The sequence below is a fragment of the Mastigoproctus giganteus genome, chromosome 3 (genome assembly GCF_048544385.1).
Source record: "Mastigoproctus giganteus isolate SK-2022 chromosome 3, ASM4854438v1, whole genome shotgun sequence".
NCBI lineage: Eukaryota > Metazoa > Arthropoda > Arachnida > Uropygi > Thelyphonidae > Mastigoproctus > Mastigoproctus giganteus.
In genome coordinates this window covers 51,569,758-51,590,640 of record NC_143577.1, presented here as the reverse complement: position 1 = coordinate 51,590,640, position 20,883 = coordinate 51,569,758, and the positions used below count along the sequence as shown (strand labels likewise).

General features: G+C 36.3%; 1 protein-coding gene across 1 annotated transcript; it reads left to right on the top strand.

Moving 5' to 3' along the window:
- The first annotated feature begins 758 nt into the window (after window positions 1-758).
- Window positions 759-19,780, top strand: LOC150087956 (adenylate kinase 8-like). Its single transcript, XM_090369979.1, has 8 exons — window positions 759-818; window positions 5,315-5,462; window positions 8,255-8,311; window positions 10,811-10,963; window positions 12,035-12,166; window positions 12,807-12,896; window positions 18,548-18,695; window positions 19,441-19,780. The coding sequence occupies exons 1-8, from the start codon at window positions 759-761 to the stop codon at window positions 19,778-19,780; spliced, it is 1,128 nt and encodes a 375-aa protein (XP_090226105.1).
- Window positions 19,781-20,883: the final 1,103 nt, after the last annotated feature.

Below are 20,883 nucleotides of genomic sequence, written 5' to 3'. Positions count from 1 at the left end.
CTCAGCCACATTTCAAAAAAGCCCATAAAAATTTCTCATTTTATTCACGGGACACGAACTCGTTCATTTTCCACCCTATGCAGGAGGAGGAGGATAATTATCCACTGTGCTAGTGCGTAGTGTATGTGTGCTATTACGTGAAAACAAGTTACGAGAGCAAAACTTCTTAAGTTAGTCTGTCAATTAAAACTAAAGCGAACAGTTGTTATATTTGGGTTTTAGGAACATTAGCGACTAAGGCCATACATGTCTGTAAATTGCGTGTGTTCTGTGGTCGATTTTCTGTTTTCTGGATGTTACCTTCGCTTGAGACAGACTAACTCAGCCATGTTGTGAAAAATGGTTCATAAGAATTCCTTACGTCATCGACGGCACTCGAACTCAGGTCTTTTTCCAACCGACGTGGAGAGACAGCAATTCTACCAACTGTGCTACACACGAGGGCAAGCGAACGGTCTTTTACTGATTAATTCATGGTGGTTATAACGATAACCGTCAATTTTCTTGGAAATTAATGTATCCAATTACTTTTTCCAATATAAATAAAACTTATCAATTGTTCTATTTTCTTAATGTTACATCCTGTTGCTATTCTTAGTCACTGTCTGAATATTTTAATATAGAAGCGGAAAAAAAAATCAAAAAATATTTTAGTTCTTCAGGTCTTTGTTCTTGGTCCTCCAGTATCGGATCGCAAGCTGTTATGTTCTGCGTTATGTGTATCTTTACACACTGTCCACTTGACATGCAACTCCCTAATGGCGACATCTCAAACAGACCTTCAGAAGAAGATCAGAAGCTATTCTAATGCGCAAAAGGTAATTATTTTATTTCGTTAAACAACCAGAATTAAAGACTATGACTTCGAAAACAGTGAAACAGTAATCCGGCGCTGTAATTAATAGCCAATATTTCTATTGTGTGGCGCTTTTTATAAAAGATAACACTACTCTCTATTTTGAAAATAATTCGGTGAAGTTTTCTCAGAAAAGGGTGTTTCTGAATAATTTTTTAATGCCGATTTCAAAAATGACTTTCGGTTGTCTCCGTCACGTCATGTTTCTTCAAAAATCACGAAAGAAAATGAAATTTTTCGCAAATTTTTATTAATTTTGGTAGAATTTATGCACGGAAATTATAACAAAATGCTACCTTTACTAGACTTTTATATTTAAATACATGTCTAAATCACTATTAAAAGTGGCTATGTGGTAAAACGTCCACTAGACACTCACCTCTCATTTTAAAAACTTATCTACGATGGGTCAAATTTTCGTTTCTTTGATTTTCTTGCAGATCCTTCTACTTTAAAGTCCATCTTCAGCATCCAGCAATAGTCAACCATCACGTTGACATCCCACCTCCCCATCTTCAGGTCTTTAATGTTCTGATGAAACCTCTCGCCTTGTTCGTCACTAATACTTCCTAGATTTTTCTGAACAGTGGTCGATGTGGGAGCGTAAATAAAGCAACTCGACACTTATGTTGCAACCCAGCGTGAAGTTTGCCAACATATTTTCAACTGTATTCTTGTTGTCTATATCCTTGTTGTTATCAAAGTTCTCAACAACAGAACTGAAGCTAACCCATGCCTGTTTTTCTCTTAAAATCTCAGCCCCTCATCAGACAACAAAAGTACCTTTTTTTGCTTCTCTTGAGTGATCGATGTGAGTTTAGTACAAAGGTAATTAAAGCAGGGACCTTCCTGAGGTAAAGCTTTCACAAAGTGTTTCATCTAACCCAGTTTGATGTGCAAGGGTGGAAGGAGGTCAGTTTTGGGGTCTACCGGTGGTTTATAAAACTATGTTTCTTTCAAATGCACCTAGTTTCACTCCAAAATAAGCACAATACACGTTTTTTACAAATTCTGTAATATTTTGTCTTTGAGGACTACATAACTTCCACAAATATAACAAAATAAGTTCGGATTGAATACTTGCGTGAAGACATTTTACTCACTTTTCAGCACGTTTTACACGATAACTTCAAAAATAAACTGAGCCCATGCTGATAATCACTGCTGCTTGGAGCTCTCAAAGTCAAGAGACAAGTGAATGAAGGCAGTGTTGCCAACATGTGAAGATTTAGTTCAGAAATTTCCAGCATTTACTCGTGATGTAATACATTCGGAAATACAACTCATAACATCAACTTAAGTGAGTTGTAAAAAAACGGTACGCGATAGAAAAAAACGAATACAATTTCTGAATTCAGCGTAAAAAACTGAGTTAAAGCTGATATTAGTTTACAAGCATTGAAAACCATGCAGAGTGGTGTAACAGTTGATACAGAATAATAGGTGTTCAGCCTTTTGAAATGCGCGAAACATAAATCATATTTGTTACATTTTTAAACATACACAGCTCGACAAAATTAACAGATCAAATTGTTTTTCATGAATATTTTATTGTGAACAGTGTCCATATAATGTATTATATTTGATATAATGGGCATCCTGACATTCATATTCAGAGTATCTAATAGAAATCGATCTACCACTTTACAGAGCCACACATTATGCAAATTATTCATGCCTATAAAAACACAGGTTGCAACCACATTACTTCATCCCGTTTTCTGGCTTGCTCAGAGAGAGAGGGAGCTACATCTCCAGAACCTTAGCATGGCAAGTCCTCGTGGTTTAGATGATTCTTTAAGATGATGGACCGTTGGGCGACATGAAGCCGGGCAGTTGCAGGCGGTGGTGGCATGTTGGCTTAATGTGTCACGCAGTGTCGTCTCGGCACTTTGGAAGCAGTTTCAGGAGACAGGAGCCATTACAAGAAGAGCTGGCCGAGGGCTACGTCAACCAGAACAGACCGCTATCTGGCTTAATCAACAAGATGGAACCCTATGGAACCCTACACATAGAGCTCAAGTGATGGAGGAATATCTTGAAACTGGAGATATCTAACGATTGCCCTGGCCAGCACGATCGTAGGCTTATATCCAATCGCATGTGTGGGAAGCTCTTGGGCGTCGCATTGCACCGTCAACAGCCAACGCCTTGGTCACTTTGTGTGCTAAGGTCTGCGCTGGTGGAAGAATGTGATTTATTGCCACGGAATAGATTATGATCTTTATTGTAAGGTGTGTGTGTGTGTGTGTGTGTGTGTGTGTGTGTGTGTGTGTGTGTGTGTGTGTGTGTGTGTGTGTGTGTTTAGGGTTAAACGGCACCAGGGGTTTTCCCCATCTCCGCGTAGTATACATTGTCGTGTGTTACAGTTTAATTGCCAGAGATTTAAAAGTGTATGGATATTGTTAAGTGTAATATCGTGTACGGTTGTTCATCTGATTGCAAAGGGTACACGCAGGTACTCTGACTTTAGAAACCCTTCACGGCACTAAGCCAGGGGTTAACAAGCGTCATAGATACTATCCCGCCTGAAATATCTTATAGACACCCTTATATCGAGCATGATTCACTGATGTCAGACCTGTTTAGCCATTGGAGGATATCATACGTCGTACTGATGTCATGTGACCATATTTTTGAACGTCTTGTATCGACTTCCATAATGTGATTTTTTGGTAATTCTTATACAACCCCTATAAATGTTCCTTATACCTGTCCGAAGTTCCTCGCTGCCTCCTCATTTCATCATTATTATCTGGTACACCACCATACCAAATTTTGTCCCGCTTAATCCCAAGCTGCACGAGTTACACCACGTTTTCTATTAATTTTTTCGATCAGTGTAGATGGAACATATATCTGCACGTGACAGACTTAGTATTAATTTGTATACGTAGAAAATTCTGGCGAGACTATTTTAAAATTATGCACACATAAAAGACGTCTCTCCAGATTTAAAGTTACTAGAATTAATTAATGCAGAGATTCTAGGGTCGAGCAACTCTGCTTTAGTGTGTGTAACACAAGTATTGCTGGTGTATCATACATTTATGAAATACCACTGGTAGCAAATATGCTAATGAGTGATTTCAAAATCCCTTCTGAAATAATTTTAACAGTGCCAGAACTGGAAGGGCAGAACCTGAATGATCATCCGAACCTGTATGCTACTTAGTGGTGTGCCCCTCTAAGGACACAATTTTAAAACAGCCTGTTTTTAAACCTAATCTGTTGTGTTCTCAAGAGACATCAACCATACCAAATAGTAAAAGGGATGAGTGATAGGACACGAAAAACTCGGAAATTGCTCTAAGAGTTTCAACCTGGGTTAAGGCCACCACAGACTTCCAATAAGTAAGTCTGGTGTAAGCACCAATGTCCTCCGCGACAGGAATGGTCGATTTGTTATTTGGCAATCGTTGAGAAAGATCTGAATTGAAGTCCATCAGAGGTAGACGGATTCTTAAGAGAACTTTTCAAATCGGGATTATAGCTCGTCGGTCTCACGCGGAAAGAATAGTTTACCGCGTGAGTTACTCCAGGTTTTTTTTCAGTCTCACAAGCTGTAAATTGATCCATTATAACAAACAATAAATATTGCATCCAGTATCAAATGAATTACCACATTATATTGATCACAGTCTTATTCCAACTAGTATTGCCTGTTGCTACTGAGTCTAAGCTTTTCTGTGTGTGGAAACCACACCTTGACCATTTGTCATCTGAGTGGTCTCCTCCAGCATGCTAGACATCGATAACTTAATTTCTTTCATTCTAACGAGAAAGACATCCGGAGAGAAGATACTAATGGGCCTAGACTCTTGAGGCTTGGTTGCCATATTTACGAAATTCTGCGCAAACAGCTCGAAGAGAGAACCTTAGATAGTATCAACTCCATCAGCGTTTAAAACTGTCCACTGCGAATCAGGTACACATTGGTCATGTTTAACTAATGTACACATACCTGTAATCCCTAGAAGAATACTTGTGAAATGAGACTAATCATAGGAGGTGCCACTGTCTGCTTCCTTTTAGTTAGTTCCTAAATGAAAGGCAAAATATCTGAATGTCCGAGGGTTGTATAGTTGTATATTCTTTTCATCTACATAGAATGGCCTAAAAGTGCCATTCTATGTAGATGAACCACTCCAGAATAAAGGCTATTATTTCAGAGCAGAGATGTTTATTTTATTTTTGTTTTTTATATGTTGGATAAATGTCGTGATGTGGAAAAAGACACAAACTCTATATTCGTATCTGATCGCCTGTTATAACAGTCGCAATTTGAAGTTGGGTAAACCAAATTGGGTTATACTATTTTCCGTGGAACCTTTAATTTATGATCGTTGAATTGGTGTCATTTCTTCGCAACATTATTTTTATTTATTTAATAATTTATTTCTTTACGTTTTTATTTATTATTATTATTTATTATTTTATTTATTATTTTTGAATAAGGTGCCTGCAGAACTTTGGGGACAGATTATAAAAGCCCGTATAAATAAACCTGACTGCAGAAAAAATGGTTGGATTCTGGAGGGATTTCCTTGGACCCGTCTTCAAGCATTTATTCTTCAGTGCAATGGCATCTTTCCTACAAATGTTGGTATGTATTACAAGGGCCAGTAATACAAGTGTAATGTAGAAGTATGATGATTCAAATTGTCATCAAACAATTATATTAGCATTTTATTATTACAGCGGGACCTCGATTATCCGAAGTGCAAGGGATATTTTGTATGAAATTAAGTACAGAACAACAATATGCATAAAATATACAGTATTATATGTAATGTGCACTGAGCTTAATTTAAATTTTTCTTACAGTAATTAATATCACCTTTTGAAAATGCAAACTATGTTCTAAAAGTAACGGTTGATATCCAGTTACTTCACTTTTTACTTTTTTTAAAATTACGTACTTACTTTTCAACATTTTCGAAGGTATTATCGATTACATGTTCGAGTACATTTGTAATTATTGTACTGTTTTTCCATTTTTGGCTTTGATCTGCCTGCTCGGTTAAGAGTGACCTCAGTTGGTTGCTAAACGAACACTGCGCATTATGCAAAAGAGTCTTCATAAGAGTATCTAAGCAACCCTCCATTTTATGATCTGCCTCCCGATTCTTGAACTTTTGAGGTTACACGCATTGAGCAATTAGAGGACCGTTCTGACCGTTCACCGTATGATTATAAATGGTTGTCTTCTAAATTCTTAGCTAATGCTGGCATGCCCCCAACGTTCCGTTCCGTTTTTTTCTCCCTCTCTCTTTTTTATCCAGTATATTATGGTCTTTTTTTATTTGTTGGAAATCTCATCCATAGTTTTGCTGATAATAATGCACTACGTGCTATTTCAGCAACTCTCCTCTGCAAAAAGCTACTCGAAAATCCATCACTAATTCCTTAAACGCTGATTCTCAGGTAATTCTCCATTAAGGAGAATAAAACTTAGCTAACTCTAAACCCTCTAAAACACAACCTTAAGTTCCTCTTACCTTAAAGATAAAAGACATGCATTACCAAATTTCTTTAGGGACACATTGGCAGATCTCTAGTTTCCTAGAAACGGGATTTTCCTTGTACCAACAGGTTTGGATTCCCCAGTGGTACGGGATCTCCTAGAATCCTTTTTTTTTTCTGTACTTATAAATAATTTTAATTTTAGCCTCAGTGTTACGGAAGTGCTGGCATCCATAGGTCTTTACACTGCTACCGATGGATACGGGATTGCTGGCACCCATAAAACTTTTAATGCTACTTATGGGTGCGAGATTTAATCCATTCAGGACGATACGCGAACCGGGAATATTTGATAATAAAATATATTTTTTTGAAAATTTGAATTTTATTAAAAAGATATTTGAGAACTTGTGCTGGTAAATGGTATGAGTTAGTACTATAGTTATAAGTTTGGTATTATTTTCAGAAAATATACATACAAGGCACTACAGTATTTTAAATCTTACTCGATGGTATGTAGGGCTAGTCAACTTGTCTTTCTAATTTTCTTTTGTCTCTTCATTTCTGTTCCTTGAAATAATATCTTGCTTACATATTTCTTGAAAATTAGTCTACAGAAATTGAAGTCTAACACGTCAGCAAGAATCTTTTGTCTTTTTACCCTTCACTCCACACGCAGAACTAGTGTAGATTCTAATATTTTTCCTATTTGGGCACCATTGAAAGAAAAAAAAAAAACTGTAATAAATTGTCCTGCATATCCCGTTTTTCATTTTTTATCATCCTCATTATCATAATAATCATTATGCCTAGCTAATACATATATAATGATTTGTTTACGTCCCTCCGACCCCCCTATCCAGAACGCTCTTTGAACTTGAGTAACTCAAAGACTAAAGCTTTTGACCCGATTTAGCTACCATTGAAACTAACTTTACTTTGAAGAGAATACAATTTCATAGCCTTCGTCATTACAATCAACAAATCTCAGGATCTTTCTCATGGACAACTTTACGTAGCAGTTTTCAAGTCCAGATAATTTTTGTCCAATTATTATACTGTAATTTTTTTAAAAGTTTGATATAGTTATACATGTAAAAAATTATCAAATTGCATTTTTACCCGAGTCCGTCCCACAGATTTGCTGCTAGCTAGGGAAAGATACCCTAGTTAGCAGCAAAGGGAGCCTAGGGAAAGATTTTTGTATTTACTTCGATATTAATCTTTACTTCTTCTCTGAAATAGTTTTGACGAAATATTCGCCCCGTACTTTTTACCTGATTCCTTTTGAAATAAGTTTTATTTAGCAGTAAAATTTTCCGACCGATTTTCAATTTTTTTTCCCCAACCGATTTTCAATTTTTTTTCCCCAAACCGATTTTCAAAATTTCCGTTATTTTATTTTTAATTTTTAATAAATAGAAAATACCAGGAGAAACTGCTTCTCAAAGACGTCGCGGACAAGCTCAAGAACGAAAGAAACGATATAGAGCTCGGCAGAGTAATGAAAAAGCAGTGAAATAAGAAGAAAAAGCGGCTGAAAGTAAAGCAAAATAGGCGAAGGATTGCAAAACAGAAAGAAACAGATTGACAACGTGAGCTTGAAAGAGAAAGATTTGCAAACAGAATGTCTAACGAAACTGGCGAGCAAAATCAAATTAAATTTCAATGTAGTGCTGAAAGGCATGTACGAGCAAGAGTGAATCGTAGATAAGAGCAACAAGAAGTGTCCATAATTGACAACAATGATAAAATTGCATTTTTAGTAATTTTATTACTTTAGTTCGTCCCACTGACATCTTAGCTAGCAGCGAAGGGAGCTGTGGGAAATGTTTTGCAATTACTTCGATATCAATCTTTATTTTTTTGAAACAGTTTTAGCGAAATTTTGCCATGGGTTAGTTGTTTTATAAATGCTCTTTTCTTTTTCAGTGGTGCTAAAAGTTCCAGGCTACCTTTCGGATGATGTAACTGTTATCCCTTCATTAGGTAAGAAATTCATTACCAATGCGTCATTTCTGTTTCTGCAAAGTTTTGTGTAGCTACCAACTTGATTACAAGTTATGAAATGATATGCCCTTTGAAATATGACCACCTACGTGATGGCTTGAAGTCATCAAGTTTCAGCCACATCCAGCGATAGTGGCCTCCTATTCTGTCTGCTGAGCATCCTACCATTGTCCTGTAATGGTCTATAGTAGATCCACACGTCGTGCAGCCTGTTTAACTTCATTGTACAGGTATTCAACGAGGTTAAATTCTTTCAATGAGGTTGGGGAGGGGGATTGAAGTCTGGAATGTGCTTCAACCCGCACTTGTAAATGTCTAGTCCAGAGCATGTTATATTGCCGGGATGGAAAATGCCATTGACATTCAGGAACAATGGAAATATTTTTATGTGCTTGCTCTGCAGTAACGTTAATCTTGAGTTAATCACCGAGTGTTAGAAGTTGTGCTCTTATCAGAGTGCATCAGAATCCCAAAATGAAACCACAAGCATTATGGAAAAGGACTGCCATGAAAGAGGTAGTTTTGTACAGAGTTTAGCACGTTCGAAGAAGGAACTGTCACTTCTATAAGATATAAAGTCGTTAAACCCTATGTTAGAGATTTTAGGATTGTTGTGTTCCCCCAGTTTCTTCTAATGGAGAATAAAGTTCTCTCGACAGAGCGCAACTGGGGGAGGAGTTTTTTCATTGAAGATGCTTCCTGAATGGCGTGGCGACCGAAGTTTCTGCACCTAAATCTCATCGAGCACGTATGGGATGGTCTAGGGCAGTTAACTCTTTCTTAAGAAAGGTAGACGAAAATGCCCAAAATTTTCACGGAAACTCAATATCTTAAACAATAATATATAGAAATTAAAAAATAAAAATTGACAACAAAAAAATTACGAAACATATACAGAAACCCACCGGATTCTGCAGAACACGGGTGGAAAACCTACGTTCGGAAATACGAATCACTTTTACTCGAGAGAGAGAGAGAGAGAGAGAGAGAGAGAGAGAGAGAGAGAGAGAGAGAGAGAGAGAGAGAGAGAGAGAGAGAGCTCTCAAAATGAGTTCACACCCCTTCTGAGAGGAGTGTACTTCAACACTGCCAGGAGTTGAACACTGTCATTAACAGCACGAGAGCACATTGTGAGTGTCATCTAGCCGTCAAAGGTTAACAATCTCCTGATTTGCATCATATTGCAGACATAGCGTGTTTTACTTATCAGTTCACATGGGGATGTTAATTGTTGCTTTGTAACATAATGTATAACCAATTTCATTTATCCTATTTTCCAGACCATAAGATGTCTATTGTCTCCCACGCCATTATAGATGTTACTGAACTTTTCCTTTCTTTAAAAAGAAAGCACCTTCAGAAAGCACATCATCATCTTCAGCACCATCAAGAGCATTACTAATTTCACATTTCTTGAAAGTTTTGAGGTTTCATAGGTCAGAACGTTTACAACTAATCATTGAGTGGGCCGCCGTAGCTGAGTGGTCAGCGCGCGGATGCATAATTACACGTGCATTGAGTGATCGGGGTTCAAGCCCGTGACTGCTAAATACAGTGCTGTTTCTTGTCTTCTGTCTATCTTGTGAACTCCTCTGACCGTTTGGTCGTCCCAGAGTATAAATAGAATATTTATTTTGACGATGAATGCAACCATCACGCGTATTTAGCAGTCACGTGAGCTCGAATGACGGTCACCTCAAACGCGTGTGGTACTGCACCCTACGTTGACCAATCGGCTACTCCAGGCCTTTTTGCACCCTTACAGCTCGGCCCTAGGTTGCAGGAAACATTAGGAAATATTTTTTCAGGAAAGAAAAGTGCGTCTTATGGTCCGGAAAATACGCTGTTAAATTACTTTGTAAACTTACTCGTATGTAGGGAGAAATTGGTCTCGAACTCCTAATGCAAAGAATTTCTTAAAAAATAAATTGCATTTTTTTAAAATTCGGTTATATAAATGAAATTAACTTTACTTCACGCCCAGCTTCAAGAACTATATTTAACTATCCTCTAGAGTGGTACTTTATTAATTAATTATTTAACATTAAAATAAATTTTCTGTTTTATACTCCGGGACGACCAAACGGTCAGAGGAGTTCACAAGATAGACAGAATACAAGAAACAGCACCGTATTAGCAGTCACGGGCTTGAACCCCGGTCACTCAAGGCACGTGTACTTATGCACCCGTACGCATGACCACTCGGCTACGGCTGCTTTTTTTTACATAATTAATAAATTAATTATGTGAAATTGTAATTAATAAATTACATTTTGAATTGAATTTTTAAACTTCAACTTTGGATTTATTTCGTAATTTAATTATTAAAAAAAAAAAAAACGTACGGTGTTTAATGGATTTGGAAGAAAGTGTGGAAAAAACAAACAAAAAAAAAAAAAAACCCGCTGAAATTACAGTAAAATTATTTCTATATTTTAATTTTGTGCAAGATTATTGTTCTTGTCTTTATACCCATAGCTCAGAGAGAAGAAATCTCTATGTTTACCGAAGAGCAAAGAGAGCAATTGAAGCAATACCGGAAGGAGATAGCAGTCATAAAGGACGTTTATCAGAAGGTTTACATGCAAGAATTTGACATGCCAGACATAGTAGAAGAACTGATTCCTAAAGGTAACCAATTGGTGTAACGTTAAAATTAAACTATTGTAATAATAACAGATATGCATTTTCTTATTAAGATCTATTAGCGTTGTCCATTTTAAAACGACTGCGCAAATTTGAGTTTAATGGTTAATTTCTTTCTTCTTTTCTTTGACATATCCTATAAATTATAAAAAGAAAAATAATTAAGCAAATTTTAAAGTGTATGGAAATAAATCTGGTATTGAGAAATCCAGAATTTTCAAACATCCGGAACTTTTGAATATTTCTCCGAGGTAGTCGACTATACAAGGGCAGAGGGGAAATAGGCTGGCTGGACTTATAAAAAGAAAAAAAGCATCGCAGTTGGCGAATTTATGCATTTTGCATTTATGCATTATGCACTATTCTGTATTACGTATTTTCTATACTTGTCATTGTTACTATGTATTTGCAACGTATAAAATCATTCATTTTGAGAAAAATTCAGTACTAGGTTTTAAGACTATTCAATTGCCGAAAGTATAAATATTGCGTTATTTATACTTAATATTAAAAAAATATTGGACAATCGCAACGCCTATACTGGAAATAGTATTCGAACCAGAGACGTTAATTTTTTAGCCAATTACGTTACTCACTGGCCCAATCCGGCAGTACAGGGTAATTGTGGTTGATGTTGGCGACTATTGGATATTAGAAGTTCTCAAAGAGTGGGCAGGCGAGTTGTTTTAATGAAAGACTTTTTGTTTTTTAATGGAATATGAACAACCCATCCCACTAATCCAGTTATAAAGCGTAATTCATTTCAATCGTTAAGATTAAAAATATTTAAAAAAAAACATGTATATTCATAGCTAAATTTTATGTCACATCCGTTTATTTGCACTTGTTTTGGAGGATGGGGAAGGCGTGAATTTAATTAAATATTTTAAGCGGGCGGTTCAAGGTATAAAAATTTGGAAACTTCTGGGCTATGTGCATAACCTTCAAAAAAAAAAAAAAATCAGAATTTTTAAAAATTCGCCATATAATAATATAATTTTTAATATTTTCTAAAATATTAAAAACTTTTTACACGATATATTCTATTTTATACAGTGCTAGAATTCATACGGAGCCGGCCCCGTTCTTTGACTCCATACGTCCCCCGTGTCATAATATTAGGACCACCAGGAAGCGGGATTAATACTCAAGCCGCGATGCTGACGGAAAAATATCATTTAATGAGAGGTAAGAGTAAAGTATTTAAAATTTAATAATGAAATGCATTTTTCTTACAGAAATTAGAGTTTATTGCAGGGTTCTTCAACTTTTTAAGGCTTGGGCCGCACTGCCGAAATGCATTAGAGACCAAGGATCGCACCATGTGTGATTAAAAAAAATTCATATTTTAAAAATTTGTTTTTTGTTTTTTTTAAATCTGGTAGTAAAAATTTGTGATTAGTATATAATTATTATATTCTTATAAAAATGTTATTAAACAATTTTACATTTTATTACTGATAGTACAACTAACACGCTTAATATGAAAATAATAATCAAAAAATTTCATCTCCCATATAAATGTAAACTATCAGCATTTTCATAATTATTTATAAAATAATTATAATAACCACCACAATAGAGGAATTTGCTTGATTTGATGTCATTGTAGATATCATTTATTATGTGGCCCGCGAACTTTTTTTTTTTTTTCCTTCTGAATTGGTTCTCGTGCCAAAAAGGTTGCCACCACTGTCCTTACGTATCGATGTTCGTTATTCTTATTATCCTGACCTTAGGCCACTGGGTGAAAACTCTTGGTTTAGATCATTTGTTAACTTATACTATTTAAAACCTTTGTGTAATGAATTTTTATATCCTTATGTAGTGAGGTTTGAGGAAGTTGTGCAGCAAGCAGTTCTTCAGGAAACACCCCACGGAAAAATGATAAAATTATGCCAGACTTCTGGACAAGATGGTATGAATAATAGAATTATATATATATATATATAGCCTTTCTCATATTTTCATTTTAGTGATGATTTTGAAGAGTCAAATATATAAATAATGTAAATTTTTTTTTTATATAAACTCCAGAACAGTCGTATGGTTGTGATGGCTCGTAATACCCCATGAAAAATTTTAAACAGAGTACGATCAGCGACACAGCCAGAGAACGCATTCGCCCCCTTCAAATATTAAATTAAAATGGAAAGTAAATATGAAACATTTTTAAAATTTTAATTTAAATGAAATTTTATTTTGTTTATTACTATTATTGAATTTCATTTTATTCGAATTTTATTGTTTAACATGGCCCAATATTTGGTGGTTGGCACTTTACAATGAATTATAAAGCAATGTAATTATCGGCATGCAGGAGCTGATTAAGCAAAAGCAGAAGAGGAAAATGTCTGCAAACTGCCACTCGTATATTTTCGATTATCTTATTGGAAAGAACGAATGTGGGAGGGATATTAGTACGGCAGTTGAAATCAATATGAGACTTCAAATAAAAATGCTTTTACATTATGATTTAGTTACGTGATCCTACATCATGAGACAATAATACAAAACACACAGAGTGCATTAATTGTTTCAGCCAGAATCGTGAGTTTTTTAGCTTTCGATGTCGAAAAATAATGAACAGTGTAAAGTGATATAAAAAGCAATTTTATTCACTCAGATTGACAGAGTAGTCGAGGAAGTTGTCTGCGTAAATTGTTTGTTTTAAACGGGGTTTATAATTGTATTGTTTACTTTCCATTTGTAGCTTTAGGAAAATTAAAACTACACATAAAGAAATTATTGCAAGCCTTCCAAATCAAAAATATCGTCATCCTGATCAAGATTTTTATCCTTTTAAAGCTGCTAAACTAATCACCCTATATAAAAAGGTTCAGTTTATATTTAAAAGTTTCTTTCATTTTTTTTTTTCTTTTTATTTTATCATTTATTTATTATATATATTTTTTCAGTTTGCTGTAACTACCAAACAAAGATCTAAGTTATCTCGACTCATTCTGCTATGTGTTTGAATATTATATAGGTCCGAAGAAAATGATGCATTATATCCTTGGTGGCACCAAGTTTTGCAATGCAGCATACGAAGCCTATGCATACTTGTGAGTGATTAAGACAAACTGTAGTCATCTCGTTTATTATCCCTGAGGTATTTTTATGGGCCTACACACATACTCTGTTGTGGTAGTTTCAGTTCAACGTTACAGAGATGTCGTTTTGGGGTAAAAAAAAAAAAAAAAAAATACATATATATATATATATATATATATATATATATATATATATAATTATTATCTGATAATTAAAATATCAGCCTCTAATGATAGCTACATAGCCATATTTATTTATTTTTATTACTTTTGCCTAATTTTACCTTACATAATATATATATATATATATATATATATATATTTTTTTTTTTTTTTTTTTTATGTGAACCCCAAACACGAGAGGTATTAGAACCTATAGTACGTAGTACCGTGCTTGGGTTCGAGGTTGAGAAGATGAAAGAAGATATTTGTTGACATTGGACTTGAACTTCTGTAGATTGTAATTTTCAGGAAATATGTATGAAGGAAGGTTGTTCCAGAAAACGGCAGTTGAATGAATAAATGAGGAAGATGAAAAGTTGGTTCTGTGGGTTTGAAGTTGGACAGTAAATGGATGTTGGCTGGTGGCGGCACGTGTTCGGACTGTTTTGAAAGAGAGAGCGGGAATTATAGAAGCCAATTCACAAGAACAGTACCCATGGAAGTATCTGTAGAAGAGGCATGCAGCAGAACCAGTGCGTCTATGAGACAGCGAGTGGAGAGACTCTGTTAGAGATGAATCATTAATTAACCTAACTGCCCCCTTCTGAATGGAATCAAGAAGCCTGAGAGAGGTTTTGGGGGCACCACCCCAGATATGGGAACAATATTCCATGGCAGGGCGGATTTGCGATTTATACAGAGTAAGCAGCTGTTTGGAAGAAATGTAATGCCGAGAGCGAAAGAGAAAACCAAGTTTTTTAGATGCAGAGGAAGCAATATTTGTAATGTGCTTCTGCCAAGAGAGATTAGAAGTCAGGGTAATCCCCAAAAGAGATATATCCTTTTGCCTAGAAATCGGAGTGTCACTAAAGATAAGCATAGGAGCAGAAGAATCGTTTTTGCGAGATATAAGACAAGACTGAGTTTTAGAAGGGTTGAAATCAACTAAATTGTCGTTACCCCACTGGAGAATTACCTGAAGATCGGCATTTACGGCATTTAAGGAATTGGTAGCAGATTTTCGAGAAGTTGAAGCTGATTGAGCGGGGCAAGGTTTCTCAAAATGGAAAGTGGAATGCAACGTGCTATCATCGGCAAAACTATGGATAGGATTCCAGTCAATGGAAGAAGGTCATTAATATACAAGAGGAAAAGAGTGGGAGAAAGAACTGAACCTTGGGGGATACCGGCATTAGTGGAGAAGTTAGAAGACATCTACAATCACCCTCAGTGAGCGATCAGAGAGAAAACTGGATAACCAATTACTAAAAACAGTTGGCAAACCATAAGATGGAAGCTTGTTTAGAAGACCTTTATGCCAAACACGATCAAAAGCCTTTGAGATGTCAAGAGCAACTACTTGTGTTTCACCGAACCTTTCCATTGAATTAGTCCATAAATTGGTAACATAAGCCAGAATATCACCAGTGGATCAACACTGACGGAATCCATATTGGTGATCGTTGATCAGACGGAAGGTTTCTAGGTAGTTTAAGAGTTGGCGGTTAAGTGATTTCTCCATTACTTTAGAAAGAGTAGAAGTAATTGCAATGGGACGATAATTGGATGGGAGGGATTTGTCACCCTTTTTAGGAACTGGCTGGATATGAGCAAATTTCCAAGCAGAAGGAAAAACAACTTTGGAATAAGAAAGTGAAAAAAGGCAGCAAAGAACAGGTGTAAGTTCAGGAGCACAGGTTTTGAGAACAAGTGGAAAAATACCATCAGGCCTGGAGCTTTCTTAGCATCAAGATTTGTCAAAATCCTTCTGATATCCTTTTGACGGAAGACCACAGGAGGCATTGAATGGAGCGTGTTGGGAATGGTGGGAGGTGTTTTACCAAGATCATTAATACATGAGCTGGAAGAAAAATGGGATGCTAGCAGGTCAGCTTTATCCTTGGCTGAAGTGACAACAGAACCATCTGGTTTGGACAGAGGTGGGAGCAGAGATGGGCAAAAGTTGCGGCCAGTAGCTTTGGCAAGAGACCAGAATGCTCGGCTACCATTAGGGCAAGAAGCAAGTTTTCTACTCTTAGCCTGTTCAAACTCTAGTTTGGACTGATTAATAACTGCTTTACAATTGTTGCGAGCTTTGGTGTAGGCAGAAAATGAAACTGAAGAATTAGAAACAAGCCAATTATGATATGCAACATTCTTCTCTTGGACAGCCTTAGCACATGTATTGGAAAACCAAGGTTTAGATAAAGGACGAGATTTTAAAGTGGAGTGTGGGATAAAGGATTCCATTCCTGCAAGAATAATTTCACTGACGTGATCTGAGCAACGTTGACATCAGAAGTTTTGAAACAGTAATCAGACCAAGGAAAAGAAGAAAAGAAGTCTCGCAGGTCATCCCATTTTGCATTCTTGTAATGCCAAACAACACGAGGTTGGGAATAGCCATGAGATAAAGGTTCCATTGGAGAAGAGACAATCACCAAGTTGTGATCTGAAGTGCCTAAAGGACCTCTCACTTCGACCGTGTACTTAGAAGGGTTGTTTGTGAGAAAAAGATCAAGCGTATTGGCTGTGTGATTAGGATTTTCCGGTATTCTGGTAGGTAAATGAACACTCTGTGCTAGGTCATTAGTAATTGCAAAAGCCTCAGCATCTCGACCTGCTGGGTCGGTGTGACTAGAAAACGGAAGCCAACTGGAGTTGTGAACATTAAAATCACCAAGGAAAATTACCTCACTGTTAGGAAAGTTGGACTGGAGAAAGTCAAGTTGCAAAGAGAGGAAGCCAAAGAGCTCCAAGTGATTAGTGGAGTTGGGAGAACGGTAGAGACAACAGATGAATTTGACACAATGAGGTAGAGATATTTTAAGCCAGAGAAGATCAAAGAGAGGAGATTCCAAATTTCCAAGTCTCTGACAGGGATTATCAGAACAGACATAAATATATATGTATAATAATAATAAAAATAAATAAATCTGTTTTTACTGCTGGATGACCATAATACGGGCAGAGGGGTTCACAAGATAGAGAGATACAATAATATTACCGTATTTGGTAGTCAAATGAGCTTTAACAACGGTCACTTAAAGCGCGTGTACCTCTGCACCCTCTCGCGGGTACATGCCCTTTGCTATACCTTGAATATGGAGAGAACTCTTGTGCAAACCATAATTACGACTCTTACTTTTGTGTAATGGAAATATCAGAATTTAATGTGTGGATCGAAAAGCTGTTGTTGTTGTTATTTGGTTTTTAGGAGCATTAGCAACTAAGGCCATATTACTCCGGGAATATGCGGTGGTCATTCCCTGACCTTTCCGCATCTTCCCTATTTGGTTGTGACGAGCTCGAACCCCGGTGTAATCAAGAAGCGTGTGCTACGCACTGCTGCTCCTTCCCACCTGGCTTCCGAGGCGCCTCGAAAAGCTGTAGTATATCCCAACGTACCATATTCTACTATCAGATTCATCATTCAGTTCTGGAGACGCAACCTTCCGGAGAACAGTCTTCAGAATTGGATGATGAATCTAGTGAACAGATTCATCTTAAGGATTAAACCCTAGAACAGGGTAATTGGGATTAAGCCTCAGAACAGGATAATTGGGATTAAGCCTCAGAACAGGATAATTGGGATTAAGCCTCAGAAGAGAATAATTTCAGTTAAACCTCAGAACAGGATAATTACGATTATTGGAGAAGAGAATGGTCGGCTAGAATTGAGTTACAGCCTGGTACACACAACGTAGTAAACAATTCCTTGGTTCCAAGGAACAAAGTTATGCTTTCCGAACTCCATATCAAGCTGTACTCCATATCGATTTCCATATCAACCCCTATCTGCTCAAAGAGCGTGTGCTAACGACCACACGCTCTTTGAGTAGACTGCGGTTCAAGATCCTGACTGCTAAACATGGTCGATCTGCCAACCCGCACTGGACCAGCGTGGCAGTTTACGGTCAATTTCCCTCAACATGAACCGTTTAGGAGGCTTCCATCCTGCAGTGGATTGATAATAGCTGCAGTTTACCTTTTTTTTTTTTTAAGTGGTGTTGACATACCACTTACTGTTCAGTATTCTTCTATTATACTGTAATTTATTTATGTTGTGTAAAATTGTTTGGCGGTGCTCAGAATTTTTTTAAAAGGCAACTGCAGAGTCCAGACTGGAAATTCTACTTTCATGGAGGCTTATGTTAACAGTGATAGAGAAGTATCGTGAACTCGAATAACTACATTTATATTAAGTGAGCAATAAAAGAGTAATTAACTAGTTAGGAATATATATTGGAATAACGCGAAATAGCAAAAGCAGATCTGAGGTGTCCTGATTAATTAACGAATTCATACACTGAGTGGATGTTAAATTAGATTCTCAATATTCTCTGTTTTTCAGTTCCAGATGCTGTTCTGTCTTCAGTTGTAGCCGAAAGACTGCAGAAAGATGACTGTGTTGGAAATGGTTGGGTACTCTGTGCCTTTCCTTCTACCCTTGATCAGGCACGTGAACTGACATCCCAAATGAAACACTCACATCCAAACAGGTATGTCTTTATTTATTTAAAAGTTTCATAAATAATAAGTTAAAGGTACTCATGTACTGGCTTTAAATATCAGAAATTAATTAAGTGCTTTGCCCTAATGCCTAAATTTATTCCAAAGTAGACGTTTCAGGATCCTCGCCGGCTCCCGTCATCAGACCATACAGGACAACAAACAGCTCCGCATCCTGGCTTGTCTGGGTCACACAAGCCAGGGTAAGGTGCTGTTAATAGTCTTCTATGGTCCGATAGTATTACAGATATATTAGGTATTGGATATTACAACTGAATATCAAATATCCGTACGAAATATTAAAGAAAAATAAAAAAAACGTTGAGTTTTGCAAAGAGAAAAGATTAATAAAACTTATAATCTCTCTCTTCATCACAAAAGTACTTGCGTCATTTAAGTCATAAGGGTAAATGAACAGAGCTTTAAATATAACTTAACTTAGCGATATGTGCATCTTATTAATGCTATTTTCTCTTGAAAGTTATGGCATATTTAACATTTTGACGGTTGATCATAAATCATGACATTTAAAAATTTAATTGTACTATTCATTACTCATTAAACTGCGATTTATGATGATGTGAATATATTCCACAGTAAATTTGAATTGAATCGTTCTTCTGTATTAAAAATTCAAATATCTCTGATAATGATCGCATATTTCAGATTTTAGTGGTTTAAATTCACTGTTATTCGCTTATTACCCTTTTAGTTATCTTTTATTCATTTTGGCAGGGTGTTGTTTTTAGATGTTGATTCCGAAACATCCGTCCAGCGTCTAACTAATCGCAGATTTGATCCAATGACAGGTGCCTTATATAATCTTTCTTCTTTGCCAGTCGATATTTCTCCTTCACGCCTAGTACACCATCCTGAAGATCAAGAAAAACAGATTTTAGCTAGAATTGAGAAATATAACAGCACTTTTCAGAATCTTAAAGAGTACTACTCTCAAGAATTTGGAGATGATTTAACTTCAGCCATACCGGCAGCTGGTAGTATCGATGAAGTATTCGAACTTATCGAAGCAGTTATCTTGAATCCAGCTATGAGAAAATTAAGGAAGGATACCTAACTCGAACTATATTATATATATTTTTAAAATTCTTTAATTTTTTTCGTTGTTTATTTTGTATTAATGCAAATTCCTTGTTATATATTTGCATAAACAGATTGAGCATCCGAAATATAACTCCATTTCTCGACTGGCTTTAATTCGGTTTAAATCCAGTAGACATTTTCATACGATTCCGTAGTAAAATTATTTAATTAACTTTTTACTGGTTAATCAGCAAATTCGTTAATTAATATAATGAAGATACTTTTTCAGTTAATTAAAGGCTTGCTGAATGAAAAATACTAAACAATTGAACAAATAAAAATTTGAGGGATACAGGTACAAATTTTAGATCTTTTGAGTTGATTTTCTCTATTGCTGGGGTGCTAATTGTGTTACTGGGTTTGCGAATAATATTTATTCTGTAAATGAAAAATTGAGTAGAAGAAGTGTGATAGGGAAAATAAAACAAAACAAGTTTTTCTGGTTAAAATTTAGAACAAGGCTCTTACCCATGGATCTTTGCGATGGGCAGGTCTCCACCCACTGTTTGCAGTGATAGGCAGGTCTCCACCCACTGTTTGCAGTGATAGGCTACTAATCACTACGATAGTGCAATAGAGTGAATGCTGTTTTGCAAGCGAGTACAGACGTTAGGAATACGAAGTACTGCCGGGAAACCTAACGTTTGTTTGTAGCAGACTTAACAATCTCGATACCCTCCCCTTCTTTGATGAGGGATTATTCAAGCGACAGAAGTGCAGTTCTTTTAATTGACTTTCATTTCGACTCGTGAAAAAAGGGTCAGGTTAGTTTATCCACGAAATTGAGACGGATTCAAGTGATAAACGCAATCCAAAAAAATTCCAAGAAATGCTGCTCCAGCAAGACGAAGCACGTCCTCATTTCCAGAAAAAATGTAACTCTTTGAGTGAACTCCTTCCGTTAAGTGGTGTGGCAGAAGTGTCCTGATTGGTTGTTCACCCTTTATCTGGAATTTTTGTTTTAGTTTAAGTGTCGGTAGGACGTATGCCACACCACTAATAGGAATAATAATAAAATGTCCGATTAGAGTTATTCGAGAACAACATCATCCGCCCATGTATTATGTCCATAAATTT